This window comes from Kogia breviceps, chromosome 9 (assembly GCF_026419965.1).
Source record: "Kogia breviceps isolate mKogBre1 chromosome 9, mKogBre1 haplotype 1, whole genome shotgun sequence".
Taxonomy (NCBI): Eukaryota; Metazoa; Chordata; class Mammalia; order Artiodactyla; family Physeteridae; genus Kogia; species Kogia breviceps.
In genome coordinates, this window is record NC_081318.1 from 98765302 (window position 1) to 98787385 (window position 22084).

Sequence of the window (22084 nt, forward strand, 5' to 3'; positions counted from 1 at the left end):
GGAACCAACCTAAATGTCCATCGACAGATGAATGGATAAAGAAGATGTGGCACATATATACAATGGAATATTACTCAGCCATAAAAAGAAACGAAATTGAGTTATTTGTAGAGAGGTGGATGGACCTAGAGTTTGTCATACAGAGTGAAGTAAGTCAGAAAGAGAAAAATCATGTATGCCAACACATATATATGGAATCTTAGAAAAATAAAAAAGGTACTGATGAACCTAGTGGCAGGGCAAGAATAAAGACACAGACATAGAGAATGGACATGAGGACACAGGGAGGGGAGGGAGAAGCTGGGGCGAAGTGAGAGTAGCATCAACATATATACATTACCGAATGTAAAATAGATAGCTAATGGGAAGCAGCAGCGTTGCACAGGGAGATCAGCTCAGTGCTCTGTGATGACCTAGAGGGATGGGATAGGGAAGGTGGGAGGGAGGCTAAAGAGGGAGGGGATATGGGGACATGTGTATGCATATGGCTGATTCACTTTGTTGCACAACAGAAACTAACACAGTATTGTGAGGCAATTATATTCCAATAAAGATCTATTAAAAAAAGAAAGCAACTCCTTACTTTGAAAACTGGTGACTAAGTAGAAAGAAATTAAGCATTTCTTTTGCTTTTCCTGCAGCATTGATCTTTGAGTGTAACCAAATACTTCAGTTGGTTAAAAAAGCTCTAGTTTTACAGGAGAATGTCAATTATAATGCAGAAGGAATGAGAAAATTAGAAATTTATCATTCTGCAACCCTAATGAAATGACTAGTTCTAGAAACAATTAGGTTAACGGTTGATGGCTAACGGTTCTAGCCTAATTGTCCAATGAAAAGATCAGACTAACGAAAAGATCTCCCTAATCCAGTGGTCAACCTTAGCATTACTAACTGTTGTTCAACCAATTATATGTGTTCTGATACAATGCAATATGAGGTGCATGTCATCTACAATGTGCCCTAACAAGAAAATGCTTAACTCAATCAGGTCTTTATATGTAAATTCCAATGTGCAGGAAATAAAAAGGAAAGAGGAATACATCAACTATACCAATGAGGAGGAAGCCAGGTAAATCCAGAAGGTGAGCCGTTCTACAGGAAAACACATATCACATTTCTCCTTGGTATTGAAGGGTCCCTAGATTTGGGATCAGTTATGTAAAATAAGACTTCTCAAAGTTCCTATTAGCAAAACTAGTCATAACAGACTAAAACTGAAAACTACCCAGAAATCCAACAACAGTACAATGAATAAATAAGCTGTGATACATTCACACCACAGAATACAAAAGCAACAAGAACAAATTATCTACAACTACCCACAACAATGTAAAAGATTCCTACCAGCATGTTGAGTGAAAGAAGCCAATCATAAGAGTTTACATAATGTACAAAAACAGGTAAAACTGATTTGTGATTATTTTGGGGGGAGACTGTGTCTGAAAGGGGGCCCAAGGGAGGCTTCTGAAGTGCCAACAAATTCTGTTCTTCATCTGGGTGCTGGTTACGTGGATATATGTGAAAACGCAATGAACTCTACACTTAAAACTGCATGTGTATTACACTTCAATAAAACGTTCTTTAAAAGTTCTTTAAAGTATGCAATTCCATCTTAGAGCTCTGCTTGCAGTGTATCACCGACATGTTAAGTGACCTAAAAGCATATCTATATTTGGAAATTTTATCTTTTAAGTAAGAGATTACATATATATGAAAGATAATCCCAAATTCTATGAACATGAAATTCTGAGGTTTAGTTATTATAATGTATGCATTATACAATATAAAACTACAGAGGGTAAATGATTTAAAAACATAACTCTTCAGCAAGATGGTTATCAAAACGTTGAATAAATACGAACTAAGTTAACTTGTAATTTTCTGGGTGGCAGGTTAAGAATAAGCACTAACGGATCTCTAACAGAACGTTAACATTGTCTATTCATTACATGATATTTCCAAATTGTTCAATACATATTTTACAAATAAACTCAGTCCAGGTGTAAAGAGACTCAGCCGCATCACTCACATTTTACATTCTTTCTCTGAAAACGGTCTATTTAAATGGGTCTAAATTATCTCCACTGTTTTATATTTGAAAACACTGAGGCAAAGAAAAGCTAATTGTTTTAGTAATAGGATCACAAGTTCAATTACTGATTAGACCACGAAAATTTTTAGACTTTCAAATACAGAAAGATCATGAAATAAAAATTAGCAATGGTTTTACTTATGAATTACGACTCCAGTCTTAAGAGTAGTTACACAGCATAAATACCTACACGGCATTTAAGAAAACCTTGGCAGCTAATAGGCAATTCAACTAATATTCTGAGATTTATCCTGTATTTTAAAATGTTTAATCTTAAAGTATAGGTATGAGTACTAAGAGCATAACATATTATAGAATAAAAGGGAGCATTTAGCATAATGCATATCATAGGGCAATTACTAAATATATAACACATCACATGTATGATAAAACCACAAAAATATTTAAATAGAAAGATGAAACGCGCTGCATTCTCCATTTTAGAAGGTTTATTAGTATTTTTATTCCAAGATAAAACCAGATTAAAGGTAATCAGAATTACCTTGACAGCCACTCCTTTTCCTTCAGGAAATTCTAGAAGATGGAACGTCAGTTCTTCAACTCTATTAATGCAGAGCCTTGGGTCAGTTGTTCTTCTTAATGCCTGAACTAATGCCCGGGTTCTGTTATCAATACTCACTCTGGCAATTATCTACAAAGACATGTTAAAATATGTATGATTTGAGTATGCAACTGCTCCAGTGATACCAACAGATGATTAAAGTTTCTTAGGTCCCATTAGGAAACGAAACTTAGAAACTTGACAAAAATTAAAACTTAAAAGCACACTGAATAACGACTTGCCTTTTCTCGCTGAAGAGATAACCGCCTTTTCTCCTCTGCATTTTTGTCTTTGCTGATGGCCTGCTCAGCTTTCATCGCCTCTTCCTGCTCTTCTAACTGACTCTTTGAATCATACTTTAGTTTGGGGACAAGTCCACCAATATAACCACCTACGAAGGCTTGTACGCCTTCAGTGGGACGAGAAAGAAAGTTAGCAAGACTCTGTTTAGTAGACACGGGAAGAGCCTCAGGCGGCCCACTGGGATCTGCAGCATTGTCCTCAGAATATACAGAAGCTTCTGAGCCCGGCTTCTGATCAGTCAGGACGCCAGCATCTGGAGAACTGTGTTTCTCGTCTTCAGTCTTCTTAAGTTCAAGTTCTGATTTGTCCTGGAAATGTTTATTTTCCTTTTGTTCAGACATTTTTTCCTCACGCTTGAAGTATGAATTAATATGACTTGATAAAAAGTAGAATGACTCTCCAAATTTCGTGGTTAGATTATTCGTGTAATGAAAAAGGCTTTGTTTACCTATATCTTCTTTCTCCATAACGTGACTTTCCTTTGCTGCAAAAGAACCCTTTTCTGCTGATTTGTTGCTGTATTTTTTCAGAAATTTGATGGTTTGTTTAATTTTTTTCTGTTTTAACCAGCCACTATCTGACACTTTTCTTAATATTCGAGAACTTGGCTTAAGTTGAGCTAAACGAGAGATCATTTCATTCTGCTTGCCAAAAACAGCCTTCGAAACAGAGTTCAAAGTATTTTTAATACGGGACATACGAAGGCTCGCTTTTGTTAAGTCCCTTGGGAGCAGAAGTGCTAAGTTTCAAAATTCCAAAATGTAAACCATGGTTGCTTGGAGACTAACAGTGCTTACTGCAAGAATGAGCTTCACTTTTGGTCCATTTACATCTTATTCTGCTTGTATGAAAACCTCTCTGTAGACTGATGTGGCTTATCCTCCAGTAACGTTTAGGCGAGCACAAGAAAGGCAGCTGCTTTCTCCTCTGCTTCCCACAAAGACTTCTCGCATTACTAAGGAGGTAAATGTAATAGAGACCTATGGTCAAATTAACAGACATAACTTAAAAATCATTTATTTTCTATACGTTATGACTTTCACTTCATTCCTGAATGCTTCATTTAAGAAATGCCATAATTCATGGTCTTACCTGAAATGCAAGAGAAAAAAAAATTAGGATTCAAGGTAAATTACTACTTGAACTCAACTCAGCAACTTGCCTCAAAAGAAGATAGGATAATATCTTTTCATTATGGCAAAACAGATTTCACTTTTCAGCAAACAGAAAATCAGTCATCTTTTATTACGGAAGTCAATGAAAAATTAGTGAGTAGTAGGATGTTTCATGAAAACTAATTTGAAAACTAATTTAGAGAAGCTACCCAATAGATAAGGTTTCCTACAGCACAAAACTGAACATGCAATTGTGAAATAAAATTCATATTTATGGCAAGACAAGAAAAACTTAAACAGAAAAATTCTTCTCTGCCCTTTGGCCTCCCCTCTGCCCACACTGTGCATGGTGCATCTGTATCATGACTTGACCACACCTCCCCATCAGCAGGAATACCTGCTCAATCATAAACAGCAACATTCTCCTAGCCTCACGAAGACAGAGCCTTCCTTCTTGATCTTGTAAAGGGTCACATGATCCACCACGATGGCACTTAAATCTGGATTACGTAAACTGTCAATATACATCTTTTAACGTACAGCCTCCTGTCTGAAAAAACTTAAACTGTGTCCTGACTTCTAACTGGCAGAAGAGTTCTCAGAGCTTTCTGAGATGCTCTTCCCAGGTTATAATCCTCAAATTTGGCTCAAATAAAATTTTCCAATTCTTTCTTAGATCTACTGAGTAATTTTTCGTTGACACAATTTAGATATTATGCTGCTTTTCTTCCTTCCTATGCTATTTAAAAGTGTTGACAGTTTATGTGACACTAGACTGTAAGTTCTTTGAAGACAAGAGTCAAGTCTTACACTCCTACTCATTGCAAACCGTTTGTAGAATATTTAATCTGAAACTGAGTCCCCCTAAAACCAAGGTCCTCTGCTGAGTTTATGATTAACCTCTCCATCCAAAATGTTATTTTCCTTTCCAACAGCTGTTCCACTCAAGACTGAGGCATATCAAAGAAAAGGGGGGCTGAAACTGAGCAGGACCCTCCCAGGCACAAAAGCCTTTGTGTCCCCAGTTTCTCGTTTGTAGGAAAAAGGCTTTCAGCCTCCTAGACCTTCCCTGAGTTCCAAAAGGCAGATTCAAACAGTTACTAATTAAGGGAATGAGGTGCTGCAGAAAGAAGCAACAGTACAGAGATGGGCCAGGGTCCTGGTTCCTCCTGGGGGGATGTACAGAGCAATCTGGTACCTCTCTAACAGGAACTCAGGCCCCCACCCAGGTGGAGGATGGTAACTGCAGGCTGAGCACGAGCACGGGGACCCAAGAAGACTGATGGTTGAGATTCCTGGAACACCACCCTGTTACCTCAACCAATCAGAGGAGCGGCACACACCCTGCAGACCTCCCCACAGATTTTGCCTATAAAGATTCTTTCCCGAAACCCATCAGAGTTCAGGTGTTTTGAGCAGGAGCCACCCGTTCTCCTTGCATGACCCTTGCAATCGACCTTTCTCCCACTCCAAACGTGGGCATGTCAGTCTGTCTGGCCTCACTGTGTGTTGGACACACGTCCGACGAGAACTCTGCACCGGACCGAGCGCTATAGATGCGAAGACCACAGACGGGACACCAAGAAACTCTGCGGCCAGAGCTCGAGGCAGCCTTGTGAGGGAGATTCCACCGTCTAGTACAAAGTGTTTATCTCATCAAAGAAGTCAGAGTAGAATAAGCTGCGTGCCACTTCTAACAGACAAGGGGTTCATAACCACAACATAAATGCTGTTTAAAACAGATATTTTGTTCTTTCAATTGGTAAAATATAAATGACTGATAATATCCAGTACTGATAATACCTGGGGAAATGGGACACCTGACAGTGTCTAACGAAATATCTGACAGTATCTAATGAAATTTTAAATGCTATCTATCAAAATTTTAAAGGCACATATTCTTTGATTAGCAATTCCACTATTAAGAATGTATCCTACAGAAGTAACTGCATAGGAGTAGAGGTATGTACACACATTCCCTGCCACACTGCTTGAAATAACAAAACACTGAAAAACAACTCAAGTTTCTTCTAGCAAGGGATGGTTAAATAAATTATGGTACATACATACAATAAACTGAGTTACAAAGTAATGTTACACAGCAGTTAAGGAGAATAGATGATCTGCCTATATATTCTTCATACACAGTACAGTGAGAAAGGCAAGCTGCAATATCATATATACCATACACACATGAGGATACAAAGACGTAGACACGAAGATATTATGTAATGAAAGAAAACAAAAACCTATATATGCAGTTTATATCTGTGGCTACACACACACACGCGCACACACACGCACGCACAGACACACAGATTCTGAAAGGGTAAGTACCTGTTTACTAATTCCTGTGAACTGAGAGGTAGAATCAAAAGAGAATGAGAAGGGCTTTCACTTTTACTTTTGGACAGACTCAATTACTTACAAAGAGCAGGTATCACTTTTGTAGTTAAAAAGAAAAAAGCAAACACTTTAATGCACTTTAACAGATGGTGCTATGTGAATGGAAGACACAAGGTGAGAGGAGATACTCAGGTAAGCCTGAAAAAAGCTGAAAACTGAGCAAAAAAGGAATTCATTACATTGTAAAAGACACGAGGAGAAGGAGAGAATTCTAGATAATGGGAAAAACAAACACAAGGAAACACACGAAAAGCATTTAAGAAAATATACACACTTTCAGCAAAAATTGCAAGTCGTTGTTTTCATTCCAGGACCTGGAGAGAACTATGAGCGAGAGGGATAAGGTGATACTGCAAAGACAGGTGGACCAGGTTACGAAAGGTCTGATAATCTCGCCAAGGAGATTAAAGATCGAACTGTCAATGAAGTATGATAAGCAAAGGAATGACGTAAGATCTGCTTCCAGCAGATGGCTGACAGATGGAGTACCGGAACAAGACAGAAACCAAGAACCCATTGTGACTCTTCAGAAGGTGACAGTCCGAACTGAAATCTGCCTAAGTAGCATGTAAGCATATTATTTTAAAACACTCAATTTTATAGAGGGAAGGAGAGAAAAGAAGCAAACTTATCTGCTTTCCTGGCTCTTCTGGAACCCCTCAGGACTTGCAGTCAATGTAATAAGCCGAATTAATAAGCCTCACAATCCCCAAGACAGAAATAACATGATAAAATACAACTAAAGTACTCGTGGGTAAAAAGCCATACTCAAAACCAATAATGGACTCCTACAACTCAACAACAAAAAATCAAATAACTCAATTAAAAAATGGGTAAAAGATGTGAGCAGACATTTCTCCAAAGATGACATACAAACAGTGAACAAGCATATGTAAAGATGAATAACATCACTGATCAACAGAGAAATACAAATCAAAACCAAATGAGGTATCACCTCACACTCATCAGGATGGCTAGTATAAAAAACAAAACAAAGCAAAACAAAAAAACAAAACAGAAAATACCTGAGAAATAAATTCTGTTGGTTAAGCCCCCAAAACAAAACAAAACACCAGAAAATACCAAGTGATGGCAAAGATGTGGAGAAGCTGGAACTCCTGAGCACTGTTACTGGGACTGTAAAATGGTGAGGCTGCTATGGAAAACAGTATAGCAGTTCCTCAAAATATTAAAACTAGAACTACCATATGATCCAGCAATCTTATTTCTAGATATATAGTCAAAGGAATTGAAAGCAGGGCTTCAAAAAGATATTTGTACCCCTATGTGCATAGCAACACTATTCATAATAGCAGAGGTGGGAACAACCCAAATGTCCACAGACAGTTATAAACAAATGTGGTATATGCACACAATGGAATATTATGCAGCCTTTAAAAGGAAGGACATCCCGTCACATGCTACAACATGCATGAACCTTAAGGACATGAGCTTAAGTGACATAAGCCAGTCACAAAAGGACAAGTACTGTGTGATTCCACTTACATGAGACACCTAGAGCAGTCACATTCAGAGACAGAGAATAGAATGATGGATACAGGGCTTCCCTGGTGGCGCAGTGGTTGAGAATCCGCCTGCCGATGCAGGAGACACGGGTTCGTGCCCTGGTCTGGGAAGATCCCACATGCCGCGGAGCAACTAAGCCCGTGAGCCATGGCCGTTGGGCCTGCGCGTCCGGAGCCTGTGCTCCGCAACGGGAGAGGCCACAACAGTGAGAGGCCCACATACAGCAAAAAAAAAAAAAAAAAAAAAAAAAAACAACAACAGAATGATGGATACAGGGGGCTGGCGGAATGGGTGAGAGGGGAGCTGTCGTTTAATGGTAGGGTTTCAGTTCTGCAAACTGAAAAAGTACTGGAGATTTGTTTTTACAACATGAATGCACTGAATGCCACTGAACTATACACTTAAAAATGGTTAAGGTGGTAAATTTTTATGATATATTTTTTACCACAATAAAGTTAAAAAAACAAAACAAAACAAAACCAACAGTGGGAAATCCACAGTTGAAGAGGAATCACACGCCTGGATCTGCAGTCACATTACCTTTATGGTGCAGAAACCCTAACCAAATGAAAACTAGTCAGAGCTAGTGAACTCCATGGAGCCTCTGCTGAGTCCACTGAAACTACCATGGAAGGACACTTCCAAAGCTCACGGCAAGAGACTCCCACACTCAGCAACCACCACTGAAGATTAACTCACAAAGAAGAATCACTTCAAGGGAGTATCAGCAAGTATACCAACGTGTAACCAAGATTAGAAATAATAGAAAAAAATTCAGTAGGTTTAAAACATTCAATGATAGAAGGAACAAAAATAAGGAAACAAAAAAAGAGAGAACTGTACAAAGAGTGTACAGGAAGAGCAAAATTTTAGAAATGAAAACTCCAGCTACACACTAGTTACCAGACAATCCTGTAATATAATGATAAAGAAAGGTTAAAAATAAAGGAATAGGGGAAAATATATACCAGGCCTATATTACCAAAAGAAAGCAAAATGCCCTTTAAGGCAAATTTAAGGCAAAAGCATGAAATAAGATTAAAAAGGGATACTATTTCATAGTAAAAGGAAAAATCCACTTACTTATTAAACCTCAGGTAGTCTCCTAGGTCTTGGAGAAAAAGACAACTAATTAATAAACAAATAACTAATATAATGTATAGCAACAGGTCAAGAAGTGCCATGAAGAAAAATAAAGCTGGGGGTTGGGGAGAAAGGGCACAGAAAGTGCTATTTTAGTTGATGTGGTCAGGAGAAGAATTGAGTTGACATGTTACTGGAGACCTGAATGAAGCGAGGAAGCGAATTATTAAAAGTTTCTGGGTAAAAAGCATTCAAGGAACAGGAAGAAGCAACCAAGGCTTTGGAGACAGGAATAAGCTCTGTCTATTCAGGAATAGCAAGAATAAGGTAGTTAAAGGAAAGTAAGAAGTGGGAAAGATGGTAGACATGGGCCTAAGAGTCAAGCAGAGGACAGAGCTACGTAGCTTAGAGGTAACGGATCTGCATTGTTTCTTTCCATTAAGAGATAATCCTCATGACCAATTATGAATACACCTATCGACTTGGCATTGAAATACAGCACATAAAGCAAATATGAAAAAGGGAACAATTAAAGGAAAACAAGACGATCTCATGATCATACTATTTTAATACACCTGTCTAGAAACTACAGTTGTCAAGTAAAAATTACTCAACAGAGAGAGCTGTCAACAAAATCAACAAGCTGAATTTAACTGCTCCCAAATCACAACACTAGTAAATGCAGACAAGGGTTTGGAGAGCAAATTCACCTGGGACAAAAGTTAGATTGCAAACAGATAAAGAAGGTAAACTGGGAAGTGCCATCTCAACTGAGAAAAGAGGAGGGAGGACCAGACTCCCTATTTATAGGGTAGTACAAATACAATGGAGGTATAAGTAGAACAGTGAGGCTTAGACGCCCCACTAGAGAACGGAATGCCGTTTTAACTAGAAGAAATAAGGGAACTTCGAGGTGGAGGCTCCGCTGACGATGGAAAGAATGAATGTATGCAGGACTTCACCGAGTTACTGCAATAATGCAGACATGAAGTGACAAGGGTTTGAATTAAGGTAAAGGTACTATAACGGAAACGAGGGTTACTTTGAGCCACACTTTGAAAGTGGGGTAAACAACAAAACACAGGACTTGGTGACAGGAAAGAATGGGGTAAGGAGAGGGAGGTGTCAAGACAACTTAAGTGTTTTTAAACAGAGAAACAGGAAAAGTGCCATTTGTGAATACGAGACAACTGGGAAGGAGGCCAATTTAATAAAAATCTCTTGGATTGACAGGATGCAGTTAACAGTGGGATATTCAAATGGAGATGTACTATAGGAACACAGGCTGTGGAATCGTGTTTGGAGTTACTACCACAGTGACAGCTAAAACCATAAGACTGAATTTACCGAAGAAGGGTGTATAGTAACACTTCTTGAGAATGTGGAGATCCCAGAACTTGATAAAAGCTCCTCTTCTTTGAAAAATGCTTACTTGCATATATACACTACATTTTCCACGACATTTCAGGATATTCATAGAACTACTAAAGTATTCCTTGGGTTTCAAATTTTAACTCTCTGGTGTAGAGAGAACAAGGGTAGAGCCTTGACTGCCATTCAAAGTCAGGAAGAGGTAGTCTTCCAAGCAAACAAAAAAAGCACAGGACAAAAGATATCCCGAAAAACTCAGGGCAATGGCACTTCTAAAAAGCAAGGATAATGAATAAAGTAAAATATAAGATATGGGAAAGAAAGGTTAGAACTAAGACACGATAGGAAGATGTTGGGCTAAGAGTTCTAACTATGACCTTACACAAATTTATGTTCCACAAGCAAGACAGTATGTACCCTTCGGCCCAAATCCTCTGTCATTATTACTAAGCAAAAAAACAACTCAAGGTACACTGAAGCAAGTAAATATACAAGCTAGTGAAAGTGATCTTTTCAGCCAACGTCACTTGTTAAAAGGACAATTCTTTCAAGGTTTTAATTTAGATCTGATACAGAAACAGAAAAATGAGCAACCCTGAGAAAAAGTTTAATAAAAAGCCCGAAATAAGAGCATGTTCTTATGTTCAAAGTACAACTAATTGGCACAAGCCATTTAACAAAATAACTGCAATGGGTTTGAAACACCTGCCTCATAAGCGGCATTAAACTCTCGGTTCACACAGTGTAATATACTTTTTTTAAACTCCCGGATTTCAAAATTCTTAATATTTCACTGTCTTAACAGTATTTTCTCGATACACTAAAACCTACTTTTGTCATTTTTGAAAGCTCAAGAATTGAGACTGTAGATTGGGATGCAGTCCAAGTGGGATGTTACAGGAACCAAAAACATCACTTTAAATAGGATTATATAATAGTTCCTCATGCCACGTCCAAGTTTTTCCTAGGTGTCACCACTTTTATTGAAAGTTATCATTGTATTGGGCGTAGAAACCAGGTTCCTCCCCGCATGACGGCAGACATGACAGCGAGGGGAAGCACTGCAACACAACTTCACCTTTCAAAAAGCACGCACCTGAATCTGCCTGAAGCAATAGCAGCCGGGGATAGAATTCAACGTGGGTAGGGTTACAAAGAAACTGCTGATAATTAAAAACACGGAGCAGCCGACAAACCAGGTGCGCCGACATTGGAGAATGATGTAGAATAGGAATATCGCTTTAACAGGTTCCCGCGAACTGCTGGAGAACCTACTGCCCAGGGGAAGCCAGGCAGACTCGAGGAACCTAGGCTGGGAGGCTTGTGGGGTGTGACAGGCAACGCGGGGCGGGACCAGAGAAACCAAAACAGTCTGCGCGTCTGGACCAGCGAAGCCCACGGGATCAGGAGGTGGAGAGCGTCGCGCACCCATCAGGGCGGGACCCGAGGGCTCCTTCCGGTGCCCGGCCGCCTCCGGAGCCTGGATCCGGGGACCTCCCCGGTGCCGGGCGTCTCCCTGCTCTCTCGCCCTGAAAGCGCCCTCTGGAGAGAGATAAAAAGACCTGGAATCCCAGACGAGTGCCCGGGCGACCCGGCTGCCCTCTCCCGTAGCCTACCGTCCCGCCGGCCCCCCCACGGGCAACTTACCGGGATGCAGGCCGCAACTACTTAGGCGGCAATGGCGACGCGCCTCTTCCCGGCACGGGCGTCCCCTCGGCCGGCCGGCTGCCATCAGCTGAGCTTCCAGCACGCGGTGCAACAGCCGGGGCGCCACCCGCCCCTCCCCAGCTCCGTCCGTCCCCGGCGGAAGTGACGCAGGGCGGCACCACTGTATACGCCCACCGGCGAAGAGCTCCTCAGCCTTGCTGGAACCTCGGCCCACCCATCAGTCGCCGCTCCGCCCCCTCCCCAGACATGCGCAGTAGGGCCCGGGGGCCGGATATGTGCGTGCGTGCACGCGCCTGCGGACATCCGGAGACGCGCCCGGCCGAAGGAGTTTGGTTCCGTCTGGCGATCGGCTGAGCTAAACCTCCATCTCCGAGTCCCTGAAGATGCTGTCCAGGCTCTGTCCGGTCCTCGAAGAGTGGACTGCGTCACCAGCCGCTTGGAGGGTGGTGAGCGGCCTGGACCGCGGTCCCTAGCACTCTGCTGTCACCATTCCTGGGCTTGGCCACTTGGACTAAAAATCACTGGAAACTGCTTTCACATACGTTATAGTATTAGAAGTTAGCCTGTGAAGTCCCTCTACCGCACCACCGCCCGCCAGGTCCCACACTTAACACATAGTTTTTGAATCCTGACATTTTATGCCTACCAAGTCTGCAAACGACCTACAGCTCATAAGGCAAATGCGGCCCACCGCCTGATTTTGTACGCCTGTAAGCCAAGAGTGGTTTTTACATTTTCAATGGTTAAAAAAATAAAAGTCTGGGGCTTCCCTGGTGGCGCAGCGGTTGAGGGTCCGCCTGCCGATGCAGGGGTCGCGGGTTCGTGCCCTGGTCCGGGAAGATCCCACATGCCGCGGAGCAACTAAGCCCGTGAGCCATGGCCGCTGAGCCTGCGCGTCCGGAGCCTGTGCTCCGCAACGGGAGAGGCCACAACAGTGAGAGGCCCGCATACCGCAAAAAAAAAAAAAAAAAAAAAAAAAAAAAAAAAAAAAAAAAAGTCTGTTTTGGGACATATGACAATGACATGAAATTCAAATTTCGGTGTCCTTAAAAAAAAAAAAGATTTTTTTTTAGAGCATAGCCATGCCCATTCCTTTATTTGTCAAGAAGCTTGCATGCTACAACAGCAAATTTGGATGGTTACAATAGCTTCCTTTAAAAGTTGTCTTTATTAGACCTCAACCTCAGAGTGTTCCCAAGACTGTGAGTCTCTCTTTCCTCTAGGCTTGCCGTGTCTCACAGGAGTGTTGCCGCTTTAGCACCGTGTAAGATGACTGTAAAGTGTTTAAGGAAGGAATTGTACGAGCTGCCACATGGTGGGTGTTAGACTGACACTTTTTTTTTTCCTTTTTTTTTTTTTTAATTAAGGGGAGGAAGCCAGCTTGCTAGGTTCTTGGGGCATAAACGGCTGGACTGTGTACATCGTGCCTGATAAACCCCAGCAGTGCAAGATCTAGCCATGTTATTTAGCCATACGCTAGTTAGAAGGTGTATACACAAACTAAACTTTAGAGGCATATGGAAGTAACTTTAGTTCCAGAGAGATGATTTTCCCCATTGTTACAGAAAAAATTATACTTGTTAAAAAACGATAAGGAAGACTTTACTCAAGACTTTTGCAATCGGGGAGAGAGATTGGGCTCAACTGCGAATACAACAAAGGCAGCTGGAGATGTGCAGCCCAGGAGCAGACTGAGAGGGGCCAGTGTACGGAAAATTACTACGAGGGGACACCAAGGGCAGGGGGTGATTCTTGCTAAACCATTTTCACAGGATTCCTGCTACAAACTGATTACTGTGATTAGACACTGAGGGTGATCAGATATCAAGGGTGGGAGATTCTCTCTAAACTGACTCAGCAGGATTCTTGCTAAAACTGGACTTGGCGGACCAAAGACAGGGCCCGGGCAGGAAGCCTTGACAGAAGAGGGCTCAGAGAAACCAAATTAAAATTCTACCAATGAGAAAGTCTTTGTCACCCTCCAACCCTCCATCCCCTGCCCTTGTTTTCCTTTATTCCCTAAGTTAGACTTCATCAAATATCCAGATTTTCCTCCCTTGCCAGAAATTTTTTAAAAACTCTCAAGTCCTCCTTCTCCTTTGCTCTTCCCTTCCCCTCCGTGTCCACCCATATACCTTTAACCCCCAGACCTTTAACCGCCCTGAAGTCTGACGATCTTACTGCCGAATCTCTCGCATCTTTAGTTTGCTCTACATCGTCGTTTCCACTGCTTTACTTTAAATCTTGTCTAAACTGGTTTTCCAGCCTGTAACTGACCTCTGACCCAGAGTTATTCTCTTCTGTGCAGCCAAGGCAATCTTTCTAAAGTGCAAATCCAATCACATTATGTCCCTGATTAAAAAGTTTACTCTGGCGCTTCATCTCCATGGAATAAAATGCATGGTGTGATAGGCTCTGAGCCTGCCAAGCTTCCAGCCTTAATTTCACCACTTGCCCCTTGCTCTTCACCCTCCAGCCATACCTATGGTTTCCCAAATACACTGTGCCTTTTCATGCTTCAGTGCCTTTGCTCATGCCTCCTTCAAAATGAGAAAAGCCTGCAAAATGTACTCTTACTATACAATCCAGTGATCATGCTTCTTGGTATTTACCTAAAGGAATTGGAAACCTACGTGCACACAAAAACCTGCAAGCAGATATTTATAGCACCTTTATTCGTAATTGCCAAAACTTGGAAGCAACCAAGATGTCCTTCAGCAGGTGAATTTAAGCAAATAAACTGTGGTACATCCAGATAATGGAATGTTCTTCAGAGCTAAAAACAAACTTCCAGCCACGAAAAGATGTGGAAAAACCTTAAATGCTTATTACTAAATGAAAGAAGCCAATCTGAAAAGGCTACGTATTGTATGATTCCAACCATATGAAATTCTGAAAAAGGCAAAACTAGGGAGACAGTAAAAAGATCAGTGGTTACTAGGGGTTGGGATTTGGGAGAGCCCAGAGGATGTTTAGGGCAGTGGAAATACACTGTATGATACCATGATGATGGATGCATGTCTTCATACATTTGTCCAAACCCACAGAATGTAAACCAAAATAAACCCTAAGGTAAACTATGGACTTTGGGTTATTATGGTGTGTCAATGTAGGTTCATTGATGGCAACCAGTGTAACGCTCTGGTGGGGGACATTTATAATGGGGGAGCCTATGGATGTGTGAAGGCAGAGGTATATGGTAAATCGCTGTACCTTCCTCTCAATTTTGCTGTGAACCTAAAACTGCTCTAAAAAATTGTCATTGAAAAGAAATTTTAAAAAAACAACACGAAATCCTTATCTTACTTCTTCATTGAGTAAATAATTCCTTCCATTTGTCCTTGCTTCTCCTGGTTCCCTACCAGCACAGTATTGTAATTTATTTCTTTATATGCTTGTGAGTTTCCTGTAGGCAAGGAGTATAACATAACTATATTTGTATCCTCTGGATCTAGCATAATCCCCAGCAAGTGGTAGACTCACTAAAATTCTGTATTATTGAATTGATTTTTAATTTTATTCAGATGAGCAGTTAATAGGTTACAAATGGAAATTAAAACCCATTCATGTTTCTTTTGATGTTAGAAAAAGTTTTAAAAGAGAATTTCAGTTCATTTCAAACAATAGAAATTCAGTGGTGTGAAAAATAGGAAATTATCTTCTGTTTTTAATAGCAGGCTAATACTACTCAATAGCCTTCAGGAAAATATCACACTTGGAATAATGTTAAAGACGGTAATTGTTCAACCCTATATTCTTTGGCTGCTAGATAAGATAGATATCCACATTGCTCCTGTATCATTTACTTGCTGTTCTCATTCGATTTACAAGATTTACCACTTATCTATTATAGATCTTTCCTTCTCTAAATCAATACTCAACTCCTCCTTCTATTGACTATTAAAGTCTGGCTTATAATACCTCTTCAAAGAACTTCCAGCCTCTTTATTGTTCAAACAAAACTTAATGCTGTAGCCAAAATAAATTAGGCAATATTGCTGTAGGATATTTCTCCAAATCACCTAAGCGAAGGATATGCCAGAAAATAATTCTAGAAGAATAGTTACTGTGGAAGGTGGAATAACGGCCTAATCCCTTGAACCTGTGACTGCTGTATTATTGATAAAAGGCAAAAGGCACTTTGCCGATAGAATTAAGGGTACAGATTTTTTAAAAAGGAAATTATCCTGGATTATCCAGGTAGTCTCAATCTAATCACATGAGCCCTTTCTCGGGCTGGAAGCATTAGAGACGTGGCAGAAGAAAAGGCAGAGAGATTCACAGATGGTAGGTGTGGGGAGAAGGGGTGACAATTTGACAAGGAACAGAGGTGGCTTTAGGAGCGAAGGGATGCCCCTGGCTGACAGCCAGCAAGGAGGTCCAGACCTCTGCCCTACAACTACAAAAACTGAATTATGCCGACAACCTAAATGACTTTTAAAAGCATGTTCTCCCCCAGAGCTACCAGATATAAACCTAGGCCGGCTGACATCTTGATTTTGACCTTGAGACCTGGAGCAGGGGACCCAACTGACCCTACCTGGACTTCTGACCTACAGAATTGTGATATAATAAATTTGAGTTGTTTTGTCACTAATTTGTGTAGTATTTTGTTTCAGCAGCAAAAGGAAATTAATATAATTACCTTTACACAGTTTAAAGACATTGGATGGGACATACTTACACTAAATAAAAATCAGTTGTTGCTTATCTGAAACTTACATTTAACTGGGCATTTTGTGTTTTATTTGGTCAACCTAATTAGGGAGAGCTCAGGACAAGTCATTGATAATTATTTCCAAATGGATGGATGTGTAAGATTTAGAATAGGTAAAGAAAGACATTTTAGTGTAAGAAGAACAACAGAACAAATTCATGAAAGTAAGGGCTGTACACAGCTTTTCCTGAGAATGGCGTGAAAGCCAAAGGTTTAGATGATGGAATAAAAACCAGAGCTGGAAACGTTACAAAGAGCTCAATCACAAATAGCTTTGGATGGCTGACCTAGGAATTCACTACTTTTGAGGATGATTTACAGTGGGGTATAATTCTGGTGAAACAGAAATTATGCCTGTTCATTCAATGTTTAAAAAAATTTAATCAGCGTATAGTTGATTTATAATGTTTTGTTAGTTTAGGTGTACAGCAAAGTGATTCAGTTATCCATACACTTTTTCAGATTGTTTTCTCGTATAGGTTATCACAGAATATTGAGTAGAATTCCCTGTTCATTCCACTTTTGAATATTCAAGTTACAAATGTAATATGGCTGTAATACAGAAGCTATTAATTAATTCAGATTAATTAATTCGGATTAAATAAATGAACAAACGATCAAAAACACTTGAAAACCTTGAGAAAAAGAGGAAAAAGATCTGTCTAAAAGGAATGGGGGGGACTTCCCTGGTGATCCAGTGGTAAAGACTTCACCTTCCAGTGCAGGAGGTGCGAGTTCCATCCCTGGTCGGAGAGCTACAATCCCACATGGCTTGTGGCCAAAAAAGCAAAACATAAAAAAAAAGAAGCAATATTGTAACAAATTCAATAAAGACTTTAAAATGGTCCACATCAAAAAAAATCTTTAAAAATAAAGGGAATGGGAAATTAGTTCTCTATAGGAAAATTAATTACGTAGATATGTGAGTCACAGACTTTAGAGTAGGCAAAGCAAGACTGTATGCAGTTGAAATATTCAGAAACTATGCTGCACCTTACAAATCCCCGAAGAGCAGGAAGTGAAATGATTCAAGGAAATCCCAAAGTGTGAGTCGGGAGAGACTCTTAGCTCATCAAGGAAGCACAGATGGAAAAGCTTCCCTCCATTTTTTTTTCCCCCGGCCAAACACGCACAATGCCAGGAATTAGGCAGCATGAGTGAAGGAGGTGCCTTGCTAGCTGGGACGCCAACCACTATAACTCAAATGAATGGTGTTGAGTTAATCAGACTGTAGGGGAAAAAAATTCCTAAACCAAAGTAAAATAATCCCCCAAATGTGATGCGGGCAATGGAAAGAGATGAGAGACATGCTACGCTGATAACACCCCATAACACTAATTACCCGCTGGAAACCACCTAAGGATATTGGTGTTACCTTCCTCCTCCTCCTTCAACATTACAGTAGTAATTTTTTAACTTGAAAATGTATTTGCTGTACAAATAGAAAGAGGAAGTAAAACCTGACTCCAATCTCCTTGAAAAACACTAGTTCAAATATCTTCAAACTTATTAAACAATTCTGAAAGTTGCAAAAGGCACATTTTACACTATTTCCTATATTTTAAAAAATGGTTTCTTGACAAACAGGTGGCCAGCAGGCACGTGAAAAGATGCTCAACGTTGCTAATTAGAGAAATGCAAATCAAAACTACAGTGAGGAATGACCTCACACCGATCAGAACGGCCATCATTAAAAAGTCTACAAATAACAAACGCTGGAGAGGGTGTGGAGAAAAGGGAACCCTCCTACACTGTTGGTGGGAATGTAAGTTGGTGCAGCCACTATGGAGAACAGTATGGAGGTTCCTCAAAACACTAAAAATAGAGTTGCCATCTGATCCAGCAATCCCACTCCTGGGCATATATCCAGACAAAGCTGTAATTCAAAAAGATACATGCACCCCTATGCTCACAGCAGCACTATTCACAATAGCCATGATAGGGAAATAACCTAAATGTCCATCAACAGATGAATGGATAAAGAAGACGTGGTACATATATACAATGGAATACTACTCAGCCATAAAAAAAGACGACAATAATGTCATTTGCAGCAACATGGATGGACCTAGAGATTATCATACTAAGTGAAGTCAGTCAGACAGAGAAAGACAAATACCATATGATAACACTTACATATGGGATCTAAAATATGGCAAAAATGAACCTATCTATGAAATAGAAACAGACTCACAGACATAGAGAACAGACTTGTGGTTGCCAAGGGGGAGGGGGTTGGAGGAGGGTTGGAGTGGGAGGTTGGCATTAGCAGATGTAAGCTATTATATACAGAATGGATAACAACAAGGTCCTACTGTAAAGCACAGGGAACTATATTCATTATCTTATGATAAACCAAAATGGAAAAGAACATAAAAAAGAATGCATATATATATGAATCTCTTTGCTGTACATCAGAAACTAACACAACATTGTAAATCAACTATAGGTCAGTTAAAAAAAAAGCTTCTCTAAATAACAAAAGACAAGACTAGCTGCACTATATAGGTGTGACTATATAGTCTATATAGGTCATTATATTTATAGATTTAAAAAAATCTACACCTAAATTTCTTGGCTTTGCTTTATGCTCAGTAGAGAATCGAGATGTATATATCCCATATAATGGATCTTAAATCTAAAGAACTCAAGATATTCTGACTAGAGTGATTTTGTTAGCTTTATGATACTTATATAGGTATCCTAAAATCTCTTTTTAAGCATCATAGTTTAAAAAATTACATTTATTACTGATAAATAAATACAGTAAAGACTGAACCATTTCTCAAAGGCCATCCAATCAATTAGAACTCTTTGATATAGTTCTAATGTTTGATTAAAAAACAAAGTTCAGGGGATATTGGGATTCTTCACAAACTCAACCAATTCCCACTAATTCCAAAACAACTTGTACAATTAGATGTAAAGCTGGGTTGCCTCTACACATCTCTTCCAAATGATAGTACTGTGGCACAAGAGTGCCACATTGTTTCAGAGTGGGCTTCCTGAGGCAAAATACAGTGTTCAAATGTGTGTATTTAAGAAACCAGTTTTATAGCTTCAGGTATGATCAGACTTTTAGAAAATGAATTAACTTTAATCAGACTCATATGAGGTCCCCCCCCCCCGCCAAGTAGCACATCTTAATTACATTTGTCCTTTAACACCTACTGGGCAGCATATCCGCTCACTGCTAAAACATGTTCACAGCATAGGAAGTCAGTAGAACCCTTTATTACATGTGTTCTCTCTCCCACCCCAGTTTTACTCCGCTGCGGAGCACAGGCTCCGGACGCGCAGGCTCAGCGGCCGTGGCTCACGGGCTTAGTTGCTCCGCGGCACGTGGGATCTTCCCGGACCGGGGCACGAACCCGTGTCCCCTGCATCGGCAGGCGGACTCTTAACCACTGCGCCACCAGGGAAGCCCTATCATTTCTTTTTAATGATGAGAAAGATACAGCCTCTTAGCAACTTTCAAGTATAGAATACAGTAATAACTATAATCACCATGTGGTATATTACATCCCCAGAACTTAATTCATCTGGAAGTTTGTACCATTTGACCAAATCTTTCCATCCCTCCCCACCCCCTTCCTGGTAACCACCACCGTTCTACTCTTTGTAAGAGATTTTGATTCATGAGAATGCCGATGTATTTTTTTTTTACATTTGGAGGTAGCTAGCTTTTTCTGGATATATGCTATCTAAAACATCCTCTTTCAAATTAAAAATCAAAGTACCCTAGGCAAAAGAAAACAAAAATCAAAGTACCTGGCAAAGAGAGGCTGGCGTAGCAAAGTGATGGGGAGAGAGCGTCGTTACAGAAAACTTGCAAATAGTAAGAGCACGCTTTTCTACAAGAGGTCCCTCCGGGTTCTTCTTTATCTTTACGTCATTTTATGTTATTTAAGGCTTGTGAGTGAACTTAGTTACGGCTTCTATATGTGCTCTGATATCCTCCAGGAGGGGACATAGAGAGTGGCCAAAAGTAACAGTGGAAAACAGAACATGCTCAGCTGGCCTTGAGAAGAGGGAGTCCGGCAGCTTTAGGAACTTGACCTGGTTGCGTTTACCATAGCTGTCGGTCCGGAGAGGAAACACTGTCAGGAGACAGGAGACGGACTAGGGGCGGGATATGCCAGAGCAGGACCCTCACCTTCTCCCCTCTTTCACTGGTGCGCGCTCCGCTTGCAGCAGGGCAATGGGACCCCAGTGGAAACTGACTAGTCCTTACCCCGCCCCCGCAGCCAGGGGCACAAAGTAGCTCTCCCATCTCAGCGGGACGTCCTACCTTAACTTCCAATAGCTAATGCCTCGCCAAGGCGTGATGGGGCTTGGTGTTTCCAGCAGCACAGCTTGTTCATCCGCAGCGAGAGTCCGGGCAATGGCTTTCTGGTGACTTCTATGCCTGAACGGTGTTGGACGTCTCAGCAGGGGTCCCCAGTCTGGCATATGGGGCAATAGGCCCTAGTGTTGGATCACTCAAATGTAATAAGCCTGGGACAGTACTTTAGTCCACCCGGCCAAAGTGGTTTTACCTATTAGTAATTTAATCTACTGCTTTAAGAGTCCATTCTTTCTTTTTACCAACCCTGCGGTTTGCAGGTTACAGCGGAGATGGAACCTCCAATCAGCGCCATGGTCTCTTGATCAGGCCTGCCTATCACAGCTTTTGAAATTTGACCACGAATCACTGTCTATTCGATGAGGGCATCTACCCACGGTACTCAGCTTCTCTACCCCACAATGGAGGTAGCCTGGATGGCCTGGCGACAGGGAAAAACTTGTGTTAAGCCACACAAGGTATCCACACAAACCAGGGCACATTTAGAACCCTCATTTAAGGGAGGGGCCCGAGGTAATCTATTTGCCAATCCTTACCAGGTGCGATCTCCAGAGGATGCCTCCAAATTCCTTTGGCAGTTGCCTTGGGCATTGTTTACAACACCCAGGACATCTTGTTCCTGCTTTAACTAAGTCACTGTCTTTCACGGGCAACCCAGCATCCTTAGCAATATGGCATCCCACCAGGGCGCTCCGGTGGCCATGCTTTCTTTGCACTCAATCTGCTGTATTTACTGAAGGATCAGCTGCTAGGGGTCCTACCCAAGCTAGGGCATCCGTTTCCCGATTACCAAGGGGTGCCGGTGCTTTACAAGCTGGGACATGGGAGACAGTGAGGACTCAGGCTCTTGCAGGCAAACCCAAGTGTCTCTGCACATATCCTGACCCCACAA

At 41.0% G+C, this 22084-nt stretch overlaps 1 protein-coding gene across 3 annotated transcripts in view; it reads right to left on the minus strand.

Annotated features, from left to right (window-relative positions):
• PNPLA8 (patatin like phospholipase domain containing 8) overlaps nucleotides 1–22084 on the minus strand; it is a 139239-nt gene that overhangs the window by 49802 nt on the left and 67353 nt on the right. The window contains exons 1-3 of one of the 3 annotated variants that reach the window (XM_067042870.1): nucleotides 12110–12372; nucleotides 2900–3915; nucleotides 2598–2747 (exon numbers count right to left, since the gene is read on the minus strand). In XM_067042870.1, the coding sequence (XP_066898971.1) occupies nucleotides 2598–2747; nucleotides 2900–3658 (909 nt within the window). In that variant the 5' untranslated portion in view covers nucleotides 3659–3915; nucleotides 12110–12372. Of the gene's footprint in view, nucleotides 1–2597; nucleotides 2748–2899; nucleotides 4053–12109; nucleotides 12373–22084 lie in introns of those variants that run through there. The other 2 variants (XM_067042869.1, XM_059074802.2) reach the window with 2 other exon arrangements.